At 39.8% G+C, this 13,662-nt stretch overlaps 1 protein-coding gene across 2 annotated transcripts in view; it reads right to left on the bottom strand.

Moving 5' to 3' along the window:
• Positions 1 to 13,253, bottom strand: part of LOC117334053 (S phase cyclin A-associated protein in the endoplasmic reticulum-like) — a 114,350-nt gene extending 101,097 nt beyond the window's left edge. The window contains exon 1 of one of the 2 annotated variants that reach the window (XM_033893483.1): positions 13,020 to 13,253. In XM_033893483.1, coding sequence (XP_033749374.1) covers positions 13,020 to 13,154 — 135 coding nt within the window. In that variant the 5' untranslated portion in view covers positions 13,155 to 13,253. Of the gene's footprint in view, positions 1 to 3,304; positions 3,454 to 13,019 lie in introns of those variants that run through there. The other variant, XM_033893484.1, reaches the window with a different exon arrangement.
• Positions 13,254 to 13,662: the final 409 nt, after the last annotated feature.

Here is a 13,662-nt window from a genome sequence, read left to right as displayed (position 1 = left end):
TCAGCTGTTGCATGCTATGCATTCAAATTCTCTAAGTAATACACACATACATAACAATTTAATACAAGCCCTATCTATTTCTGATAGAGTGACAAATATCTATATATATACAGTAACATATCAGGAGAGTTGACAAGCCAGATATATCTGCATATAGATATTCTTATCCAAGTTGTAACTAAGTCATAGAAGGTATATCATTTTCTGCTCCAGTGACCCCTCACACGAAAATGCAAGTAACTATTGTCAACCACCAAGTCATTCCAAGAGTGAAAATATGTATATTTTTGCTAGGTTTCCAAATCTCATTATATTTTTATACTTTGATGTTGGCATCATTTTCTGAAGGACGGGCTACCCACTGATATTTGTGAGTATACATTTTGTATTACATATACCTTGGGATCTTCAGGAAATAATCCATTAGTTAAAAACTTTATTGCAAGTTTCATCAAGCACCTAATCATAAATATAAAATGTTATATAATATAAACAATATCTTAAACTAGTCTGTAGTTGAAAGGTACCATCGGTCACATGAGTTCTGAAATATTTCAGTCAATAAGACCCCGCCCATCAGCCCCTGGGGGCCAACACTGATGCATACCATCAAATTATCATCCAAACTGAATTCAAGTTATCCTGTGCATAAGTTCCACTGGCAGTAAAACCACAAAAGGCCATAACTCTGAAAGTTACGGTTGAATCAGCCCATCATAATCTTATTGATATAAGGCTGTATACAAAGTTTCATGAAAATATGTTCATTTTTATTGAGATGTTGTGAGCACAAGTTCTAATGGCAATAAAACTACAAACGGCCATAACTCTGTAACTTACAGTTAAATCGGCCCAATTTTTAAACTTTACTAAACTTTTTAAAATTTAAATTCGGAGATCTTATTTAAATAAGGCTACATACCAAGTTTCATTAAAATATGTTCATATTTGGTGTGCACATGTTTGAGTTAATGATGGAAAAAGACCATTGCAATAGGTCACCATACAGCCATGAGCCTTTGGCTCAGGTGACCTAAAAAACAAGAATTTCATGTAATTATGTGTCGCCTGTCCCCCTTTGTTAATAGAGTAAGTTTCAAGTTTTTTCACTCCCAAAATTCATTAAAATTTTACCATTTTGACCAAAGACAACTCAAAAACTCCACTTGACAGTATGGAATTTGTGAAGTACCCTGTATACATAATAAATATGTGTAAATAATATTGATACATTGCAAAACAAATTCCAAATTTCACAAAAACATTAATTCTCCAAATTCACATAAATATGTCATTTTACCCCCCTCCCCCCAAAAAACTTGATTTTATTATAGAATTCATTTAAATTAGACTATAAACTATATTGTAAAACAAAAATTACCTGTTGCACATGACTAAAGTAATACTTGCAAAACCTCCCAATCAATATTATGATATTGTACACTACCTTCATACAGACCTTCATATGGCTAAGTAACAGTGATAAGTTTACAAATTACCAGACACACAGAGCATATATTATTAAAACCTTACAAAAAGTCTGTTGTTAGAAGATGTAATAATAAACATTTTTTGTCAGAGAAAGCTACAGAGGAATGCTATTAAATGCAAAAGATGCACAATGCCCTTTACAACAAGCCTGCATTATGTACCAACACTAGTTACAAGATATTACAGTTTGGAGCAGCATACTTACACAGACGTTAGAAGGAATGCCTTGAACTTCCTTACATAAAGTTTAGTAAATTGATATATATGCGAGACATGTGATTTGTGGGTGCACGATATTGGAACAACAGTTTGGTATATATTTCATGTAGGCCTTGACTCCCTCTGTTTAGACTAATATGAACAGGCTGGTGAAGAAAACAGTAGGGGTCTGCGCTGATGTTTACATTTCCAGCCTACAGGTTGCATGCGTATGTGGTAAAAGAAAATATCACCAACTTCCACCTATATACTGCGGCTTTTAAGGCCAATGACATCATTTCTTATCTTTTGAAATGAAACAGGATCCGATGATAAGGTGCTGATTTAACTAACCACTTAACTTGATCTACACAACAACCACCATTTAACAGGTTGATGGTTCCCACTGCAGCCACATAAAACCTTTAGAGAGTTTGTACGACATATGCGTAAATAAGATCTTCCTTTTAATTCCATATGTTTCTTGGTCTAAAACAACTGATAACAAATTTACAAATTATTACTAGATTACTTTGTTATCTTAGAAAGAAATGCACACTTATGATAATATAATGCTCCAAGAATTATTGACTAGCATCAGTAATACAAGACATTACTATATGTATACATGTTTGCTATAACAGGTGAGTGGTACTGCAGGTCCCTAGCTAGGACCTATTGTAAACAGCCTAATAATATGTTGCTTCTCAAGACTAACGGTGGACATACTGGATTTATCAAGTGCAGGTTGTAAACAGCCTGGTCAAATGTCATTACCTGCCATATACAGATGTTAGAAGTTATATATTTCAGGCTAGCCTGGTGACTTTCCATTGCGCAAATCACTGACCATTTTTTATACTCATTTACTTGAATTTACAGGTTAACATTATATGATCAATTTTGATAACCTTCACCCATAAGACCTTATCTGACCTAATTACCCCATGGAAGCTACTAAGGTACAAATTGTATATATATACCATCAACTCTCCTCGTGGTTCTAAAGGTGTTGATCATGACTAAAGATCAAATATATTTGTGTCCTTGAATGCAGATCAAGGTAAATAACTTTAACAAAATTAATAATACATTCAAGTAAAGCATCCTGACCCTTATAAGCATTATGGTTCTTTGACAGAAAAATATGAGAGTTATTATATGTATGCAATTTCCCAGGTGAGCTAAAATCTCCATCTTCATTTATATATATAGTCTAGAAATAGGATACAAGGTTGTGTGAACTTGTTCAATCCCTTCTTTCCTAGGATGAAATGTTGATGAGTTTACCATGAAGATATTTATAACACATGTACCAATAGACAGAGGAAGTGGTTGTATCATGTACCATCTCTCTCCATAACATATCTCCTACATCAGTTACTTATTGTGTGGATTGTACATATGTTTATGATTCTACAATATTCACCTTGAAATATTTCACCTGATCAATCATTTTCCAACACGTGTCTATTACGCACTTACTGAAATTTGTATAACTTTGTATTAAGTTCACCTTCACCTCATCTGTTAAACAGTGCGAAACATCTGTTGATAAATATAGATACCAACAACCTAAATATACCAATATCAGAGTGACATAATCAAATCTTACCTTGCAGTGGTTTCTGTTTGTTTCACAGAGCCATGAGGTAAGCTCCTATCCTGCTAAACTTGCAGTACATATGTGTGAGAGTGGGTTATGGGGATAAACATATGATATCTGGCTAATACTGGATATTTGCCAGTCTGAAACAATCATGTGAGGAGTTTTATCACCAAGCCTTACCCCTGTACACCTGTATGTGGAGGGCCAAGTTGTCGGGAAGAGGATAAATACACACACACATATATATATGTGTAACAGGGGTACAGTACCTAAGGCAAGAGGATAACTCATATTTTACATGTGTTTATCTATAACTAGGGTACATGGTAATATTACATAGGGTCACCCAATGAATACACCTGTACTGCATAAGTGAGGCTAGAGATGAGGACACTCCATGTACACACACCTGAGAGAGTGAGGCTAGGTATGGGGACACTCCATTTACACACACCTGAGAGAGTGAGGCTAGGTATGGGGACACTCCATTTACACACACCTGAGATAGTGAGGCTAGAGATGAGGATATACTCCATGTACACACACCTGACAGAGTGAGGCTAGAGATGGGGACACGCTCCATGTTCACATACCTGAGATAGTGAGGCTAGAGATGGGGACACTCCATGTACGCACACCTCAGATAGTTCCATGTACATATACCTGAGATAGTGAGGCTAGAGATGGGGACACTCCATGTACACACACCTAACATGGTGAGGCTAGGTATGGGGACACTCCATGAACACACACCTGAGATAGTTCCATGTACATATACCTGAGATAGTGAGGCTAGAGATGGGGACACCCCATGTACACACACCTGAGATAGTGAGGCTAGAGATGGGGACACTCCATGTACTCACCTCAGATAGTGAGGCTAGAGATGGGGACACTCCATGTACACACACCTGAGATAGTGAGGCTAGAGATGGGGACACCCCATGTACACACCTCAGATAGTGAGGCTAGAGATGGGGACACTCCATGTACACACACCTGAGATAGTGAGGCTAGAGATGGGGACACTCCATGTACACACACCTGTGTACACACACCTGAGATAGTGAGGCTAGAGATAGGGACACTCCATGTACACACACCTGAGATAGTGAGGCTAGAGATAGGGACACTCCATGTACACACACCTGAGATAGCGAGGCTAGGTATATGGGGACACTCCATGTACACACACCTCAGATAGTGAGGCTAGGTATATGGGGACACTCCATGTACACACCTCAGATAGTGAGGCTAGAGATGGGGACACTCCATGTACACACCTCAGATAGTGAGGCTCTAGATGGGGACACTCCATGTACACACACCTAACATGGTGAGGCTAGAGATGGGGACACTCAATGTACACACCTCAGATAGTGAGGCTAGAGATGGGGACACCCCATGTACACACACCTGAGATAGTGAGGCTAGAGATGGGGACACCCTATGTACACACACCTGAGATAGTGAGGCTAGAGATGGGGACACTCCATGTACACACCTCAGATAGTGAGGCTAGAGATGGGGACACTCCATGTACACACCTCAGATAGTGAGGCTAGAGATGGGGACACCCCATGTACACACCTCAGATAGTGAGGCTAGAGATGGGGACACCCCATGTACACACACCTGAGATAGTGAGGCTAGAGATGGGGACACTCCATGTACACATCTCAGATAGTGAGGCTAGAGATGGGGACACTCCATGTACACACACCTAACATGGTGAGGCTAGGTATGGGGACACTTAATGTACACACACCTGAGATAGTGAGGCTAGAGATGGGGACACCCCATGATCACACACCTGAGATAGTGAGGCTAGAGATGGGGACACTCCATGTACACACACCCGAGATAGTGAGGCTAGAGATGGGGACACTCAATGTACACACCTCAGATAGTGAGGCTAGAGATGGGGACACCCCATGTACACACACCTGAGATAGTGAGGCTAGAGATGGGGACACTCAATGTACACACCTCAGATAGTGAGGCTAGAGATGGGGACACTCCATGTACACACACCTGAGATAGTGAGGCTAGAGATGGGGACACTCTATGTACACACACCTGAGATAGTGAGGCTAGAGATGGGGACACCCCATGTACACACACCTGACAGAGTGAGGCTAGAGATGGGGACACCCCATGTACACACCTGAGATAGTGAGGCTAGAGATGGGGACACTCAATGTACACACCTCAGATAGTGAGGCTAGAGATGGGGACACCCCATGTACACACCTCAGATAGTGAGGCTAGAGATGGGGACACCCCATGTACACACACCTGAGATAGTGAGGCTAGAGATGGGGACACTCCATGTACACACCTGAGATAGTGAGGCTAGAGATGGGGACACCCCATGTACACACACCTGAGATAGTGAGGCTAGAGATGGGGACACTCAATGTACACACCTGAGATAGTGAGGCTAGAGATGGGGACACTCCATGTACACACACCTGAGATAGTGAGGCTAGAGATGGGGACACTCTATGTACACACACCTGAGATAGTGAGGCTAGAGATGGGGACACCCCATGTACACACACCTGACAGAGTGAGGCTAGAGATGGGGACACCCCATGTACACACCTGAGATAGTGAGGCTAGAGATGGGGACACTCAATGTACACACCTCAGATAGTGAGGCTAGGTATGGGGACACTCTATGTACACACACCTGAGATAGTGAGGCTAGAGATGGGGACACCCCATGATCACACACCTGAGATAGTGAGGCTAGAGATGGGGACACTCCATGTACACACACCTGAGATAGTGAGGCTAGAGATGGGGACACTCAATGTACACACCTCAGATAGTGAGGCTAGAGATGGGGACACCCCATGTACACACACCTGAGATAGTGAGGCTAGAGATGGGGACACTCAATGTACACACCTCAGATAGTGAGGCTAGAGATGGGGACACTCCATGTACACACACCTGAGATAGTGAGGCTAGAGATGGGGACACTCTATGTACACACACCTGAGATAGTGAGGCTAGAGATGGGGACACCCCATGTACACACACCTGACAGAGTGAGGCTAGAGATGGGGACACCCCATGTACACACCTGAGATAGTGAGGCTAGAGATGGGGACACTCAATGTACACACCTCAGATAGTGAGGCTAGAGATGGGGACACCCCATGTACACACCTCAGATAGTGAGGCTAGAGATGGGGACACCCCATGTACACACACCTGAGATAGTGAGGCTAGAGATGGGGACACTCCATGTACACACCTCAGATAGTGAGGCTAGAGATGGGGACACTCCATGTACACACACCTAACATGGTGAGGCTAGGTATGGGGACACTCCATGTACACACACCTGAGATAGTTCCATGTACATATACCTGAGATAGTGAGGCTAGAGATGGGGACACTCTATGTACACACACCTAACATGGTGAGGCTAGGTATGGGGACACTCTATGTACACACACCTGAGATAGTGAGGCTAGAGATGGGGACACCCCATGATAACACACCTGAGATAGTGAGGCTAGAGATGGGGACACTCCATGTACACACCTCAGATAGTGAGGCTAGAGATGGGGACACTCCATGTACACACCTCAGATAGTGAGGCTAGAGATGGGGACACCCCATGTACACACACCTGAGATAGTGATGCTAGAGATGGGGACACTCCATGTACACACACCTGAGATAGTGAGGCTAGAGATAGGGACACTCCATGTACACACATGAGATAGTGAGGCTAGAGATGGGGACACTCTATGTACACACACCTAACATGGTGAGGCTAGGTATGGGGACACTCCATGTACATGGGGACATTCCATGATCACACACCTGAGATAGCGAGGCTAGAGATGGGGACACTTCATGTACACACCTGAGATAGTGACGCTCAAGATGGGGACACTCCATGTACACACACCTCAGATAGTGAGGCTAGAGATGGGGACACTTCATGTACACACCTGAGATAGTGAGGCTCAAGATGTACACACATGAGATAGTGAGGCTAGAGATGGGGACACTCTATGTACACACACCTAACATGGTGAGGCTAGGTATGGGGACACTCCATGTACATGGGGACATTCCATGATCACACACCTGAGATAGCGAGGCTAGAGATGGGGACACTTCATGTACACACCTGAGATAGTGACGCTCAAGATGGGGACACTCCATGTACACACACCTCAGATAGTGAGGCTAGAGATGGGGACACTCCAGTTACACACAACTGTACTAAGGTAGTGAAGCATTGTACCGAGGTAGTGAGGTTAAGGATGGGGACACTCCATGTACACACACCTAACATGGTGAGGCTAGGTATGGGGACACTCCATGAACACACACCTGAGATAGTTCCATGTACATATACCTGAGATAGTGAGGCTAGAGATGGGGATACTCCATGATCACACACCTCAGATAGTGAGGCTAGGTATATGGGGACACTCCATGTACACACACCTCAGATAGTGAGGCTAGAGATGGGGACACTCCATGTACACACCTGAGATAGTGAGGCTAGATACGGGGACACTCTAAGTAGACACACCTTACATGGTGAGGCTAGAGATGGGGACACTCCATGTACACACACCTAACATGGTGAGGCTAGGTATGGGGACACTCCATGTACACACACCTGTAATAAGGTAGTGAAACATTGAACCGAGGTAGTGAGGCTCAGGATTGGGACACTCCATGGACACACAACTGTACTAAGGTAGTGAAGCATTGTACCGTGGTAGTGAGGCTCAGGATGGGGACACTCCATGTACACACACCTAACATGGTGAAGCTAGGTATGGGGACACTCCATGTACACACACCTCAGATAATGAGGCTCAGGATGGGAACACTCTATGTACACACACCTAACATGGTGAGGCTAGGTATGGGTACACTCCAGTTACACACAACTGTACTAAGGTAGTGAAGCATTGTACCGAGGTAGTGAGGTTAAGGATGGGGACACTCCATGTACACACACCTAACATGGTGAGGCTAGGTATGGGGACACACCTCAGATAGTGTGGCTCAGGATGGCGACACTCCATGTACACACAACTGTACTAAGGTAGTGAAGCATTGTACCGAGGTAGTGAGGCTCAGGATGGGGACACTCCATGGACACACAACTGTACTAAGATAGTAAGGCCAGGGATGAAGATACTGCACATACACACATGTACACATGTACAAACATTGAGTCACTAACATTTGTGTGTGTCTATCATAATTATCCATCATGCATGATGATAAGAATTTCTTTAAGAAGATACAACCACTATAAATACTTTACAATTGTATGCAGAAATAGATACAGGTAGACAAATGTTTCTTTTCCTTTCCAACTCTATAAAACAACATAATTTAATCTGTTGTTGGAATTTTTCACTTATGCATAAACTTTTACTGTTCCTTTCTCCTGCAACATGACTAAGCATTCTGCATGCCTGCACTCACCAACTAGTACTGGTGATATTGAAAGTTGTATTAAACTTTTTTCAATTAAAAGTGAAGAAAAAAGTTCTCTTCCTCAATTTCTTTTTAATTCTAGCTGACAATAACTTGCAAAAAAATAACTGTAACTAGCAAAATGTGAGCTGGAAAGATGGCAGTCTCAAGGCCAAGCTACCTGTAATCAAGTGCCGGCGTCAATGAGGGGTTTCAGACATCTTTCACTGAAAGCACAGATACATTAATTGATGTAAAACAGCCAGTAAAACACCAAGATGACTCTTATAATAACGGACAGGGACACCTATTTCTCATCTGGACAAATTTCTTACAAACTGTCATTTCTTCATCTTCTTACTAACATTTTATCATGCTTGTCAACTTAAGGATTTAGGAAGGAAAATGCCACCTTCAGCTCTTGCCTTGTCTTCTGATAGTATTGATATGTCTTTGATGTTAACCACACAAATGGTCATCATCTCTACTTGATCATGACAGTAACAAAATCAAAGGGCCAAAGGCCCCAAGAAACAAACGTCAGGGTCTGAGGTCATAAAATAAGAAAGTCAAAATTGGACTTTATAGTCAGACAGCTACTTCTGAATCAGTAAAGCTGCCTGTAAACTTTGAAAAAAATCAACTGAAGGACAAATTGGTCTATTAACAGTTACAGTTGTACATGTACAACATGCATGCATGAGAGATAAAATCCAAGGTGTACACATAGGTGCTTAGCACGTTTATAAGTCCAAGATCGATTATAGACCAATATACAGAGAAAGTTTTCTCTATATATTAGTCTATAATCGATCTTGGACTTATAAACGTGCTAAGCACCTAGGGTGTAAACAGCCAAAGTTTTTTTATTCATATTATAAGATGTTAATTAGGCCTAGCAAACATCTATTTTATGACCCCTAGTAACACCGAAAATGCTAATAGTTTACCTCCGATAGAAAACTGCGGTTGCACTGTCGGTCATGCTGTCCGACGAGACATATATATATATAGGCCTACAGTTTTGACAAACAAGACGCCAGTACATCAGACACGGATCGTAATCGTTAGATTCTTTTCAAATAAACTGCTGTAATAATAATATCATTTAATAAAATCCTCATGAAAAAACGGCAATGTAGTTCGTTACAACTTGCCTTAAATTCCTGTTGATATTTCTTGCAAATTCTAGCGACATACAAATGAATATGAAACTGCGGACAGTCGCTGGTTTAGTTACATTAGATAAAACCGCCATTTTGGCCGATAAGTGATGATTACGTGATTAGTCACGTGACAGCTGAAGTTATCCTGTGGTATGTTTGGCTGCAGCTATTTATAGAATTGTAAACATTTGACTACATAAACACGGTTGGTTTTAGGCTTAAATGAAATGTTCCTGCATATGAACTCAGGATGAACATATGAGTCTAAGACATGTGGATAGTTTCTCTGTGGACGCATGTAAATTTCTACGACGATTAAACTGAATTTTTTTACTTTCATTTTCAAGGCAGGATTGAGACGAACTACGTAATACTACACCAACAAAATTGCATATACTGATGAGGAAAATGTTTATATTTATAATCTAAAATAGTCTAGAACACCAAACATTCATATTTCATCTTAAATAATTGCAGTAAACACGGGAACCATGATCAGTTAATTAAATATAAATTGTGTCAATAATTGCTGTTAAAATAGGCACTATATTAGACTGTGGATGTATATCATTTGTATTACAGCAAAGAGAAGTTGTTAGCCGGAAACAAAAGTGTGACTAACAAAATTTACCCATCACGACTATAACGGCAGGTGCCAAAGGCATCCTGACGTTAAAAAGTATTTCAGAAAAAACACTGATTATAACAACAATGTCTCAATACCAACTGAGCATCCAACATAATGGAATACTTGTTGAAAATTTACCTACATGATTTATACTTGTTGAAAATTTACCTACATGGTTTATACTTGTTGAAAATTTACCTACATGATTTTATGCATTGGCAGGCTTTTAAAAATTACAGAAATAAGTAAATAAAATGTCAACATAGACTCATTGAAACTGAAGGTCTATAATGATACTTTAAGTCCATTGTGTTTCAATCGTCATGCACTATATGATAATAGCAGTTAATGAGGACCTATTTTAGCTGTATTAACCATTCTTTAGGAGCCAAAAACATCATAATTCCTCAAACACAAACTTCTATTGGTCTGACACTGTAGGGCAAATTGTCATAGTACAGCTAAATTTATTATTAGAATATTCATTGTTCAAGATACCTGGTCCCCACGGGGCCACATCAATAAAGTAAATACATAGAGCCTTTTTCCTATTATTAATCGTGGTTGTTTTTCCCATTGTTTTATCATAGATCTGTGCTTATTTTTACAAAGCAGAAGCTTCAAACCATTACTTCAGTTAATAATTCAGATATTTGTTCATTCTACACATTTTATTAAAAGTTTACTGCCACTTGAACACTATATGCCCCCCCCCCCCCCCCCCCCCCCCCCATTTCTTGACAGGGGCATAAAAACCTTGTTAGGGTGATCATTTTGATATTCAGTTACAGCTGACAGTTTGTATTTTTTTTTTTTGTATTTTGAAACATACTTTTGATAACAATATTGTCAATTAACATATGATTATCAATGAGAGAGTCCTATAAGACAGTATATAATGAGTTCTGAACAATTTCAATTAATTAATTTGAAAACAAATTGAGACTGACGTTGTTGTTGTTTATTGGCTGCTTACCTTCCAAAGTTGAGTTCAACAGAGCATTTGCCAAGTTTTAAAATAAACAACTTTTTTTCATTCTGGGAGTTCAGTGATCACGAAGGGAAGTAATATCTTTAGCAGATTATCTCCCCTTAGAAAATATATTTTTGATGTCTTCTGAGCAAAATGTGTTGTCTTAGTGGAAAATGTCCCTCACCTGCTTTTCTCCCTATAGTAATTAATTCCAAAACTTTTCAAATATTTGTATATGTGTTTAATATATATCCACAACTGCTGCAGCTATAGCATCTCGATGACCCTGTAATTTTAGTCCAATCACTGTTTTTTAAAAATCTGAAGAGTCAAAATATAGTCAAATAGACATCAATTCAATGTACCAAGAGTCAAATCTCATTTGGTAAGTTGTAAACTTATATTCCACGGGTTTAATGGATGCCATGTATTCAGTTGCATTGACTCTTGAGCTGCAGTATGTCTCCCTATACATGCATTTTGACTTTTGAATCTCCAAACTCTGGCGCAAATAGTTGAATTCTGAAATCTTTATTGCTAGTACTATTACTTTCTGCTATTGCAATCGGACATTCACAACTTACAGGCCAATTTAAATCCAAAGATTTCTGGTCTTTTATCAGCCGTTTAGAAATCTCATATGGGCTAATCAACATCACCAGGCTTTTTCTCATTGGTTTGGGATTGGCCCATCATTGGGCCTTTTGGTCTCATTTTGAGAAGAAAATTGGTGACTTGGGTCAAATGGGGAAAGATTTTTTTCAAGAGTAAACTGCAAATTTTGGTAATTTGGCTTAAATATGAAATGATTTCAATTGGGAATGGGACCATTAATGGCCCCCAAAAGCCCACAAAAAAAAAAGAAAATAAAAGCCCTGCATCAGAACTCCTACCATAATGATATGCAAAAATACCTTCTGATAAAAGGCCAATCAAACATTAGAAATCTTCGGATTAGCTCTAATTCAACTCAGCTATATAAATGTAATTCTAGTTAAGGAGCCAAAAGAAACTCAGGTTTTTGTATTTGTACTGTTTTTCCTTCTCCTTAATTAGAAAGCAGTATAATAAATATTCACACATTTATACAAAACATTTGATTCCTTTAAATTGGTACTAGAACTATTGAAATAAAACAGTTTATAAAGCAATTTACATCATGACAAAGATGATCATTTGTTGATGTTGGTGGTTTGTTGTATTTGTAATGAGTCATCATTCCAAGAAAAGAAATGACCAACCACGTGTACGGGCATCAACTGACAGACGAATAGTAAACAAACCCTAGCAAAATTGTCTTCGCATGGGTGAGCAGACAGGTCCAAACAGAACGAGTATATTAAAGTTTGACATGCGGTTATGCTTTATAAAAGACCGGTTATAACCATTAAAATATTTTGTTTCAATAGTCAGAATATGTTTAATAAGTATATACAACTGTTTTTATGTCGAAGAGCATTTTTTCATAGAAAAACTTACGCTTGTCTGCGAGTTGTTGTTTCGGCCACCTCGCAAATGATGAGAAGATCCAGCATTTCGATGATGAAAGTTTTCTGCATTCTCCCCCCTCATCCTTCCACCAACACCATGCCGTTTCCTCTTTGTTTCACTCATGGTGTATTACAATCACCTGAGCATCAATAAGTGAATTCAGTCAAAAAATAAACATTCCTCCTATATATCGCTAGGCTATATCGCTATCAAGAAATGCAAAGCTTTTGACTGCGGAGCGAAATATCGCTATCCCGCAGTGGATTTACAAATATTGGAAAGAAAATATCATAATCAAAAACCCCTTACCTCGATATAACTGATTTTATAAAAATTCAAAACAGAAAAAAGACAACCGATAATTTAGAATTCATATAATTTTGTTTTATTTGATATTCAGCTGATACTGTTATTTAAGCTAAAACCTAAAGATGTTCCGTATAGCAATTTTAAGTAATCGGAAGCTGTCGGATGTTATCATTGAAAACACACTATAGCAGACGACATAGTGCTTTTGATGTGTCACCCCCTTCAGTGAGTCAGGCTTTACCACGGACATAGATATATCTTATAATAAATTTAATGTTATAAAGCTATCAAACACAAGACCAACTGTATGTTTTAATGCATT

This window comes from Pecten maximus, chromosome 9 (assembly GCF_902652985.1).
Source record: "Pecten maximus chromosome 9, xPecMax1.1, whole genome shotgun sequence".
Taxonomy (NCBI): Eukaryota; Metazoa; Mollusca; class Bivalvia; order Pectinida; family Pectinidae; genus Pecten; species Pecten maximus.
This window is presented reverse-complemented; position numbering and strand designations above follow the sequence as displayed.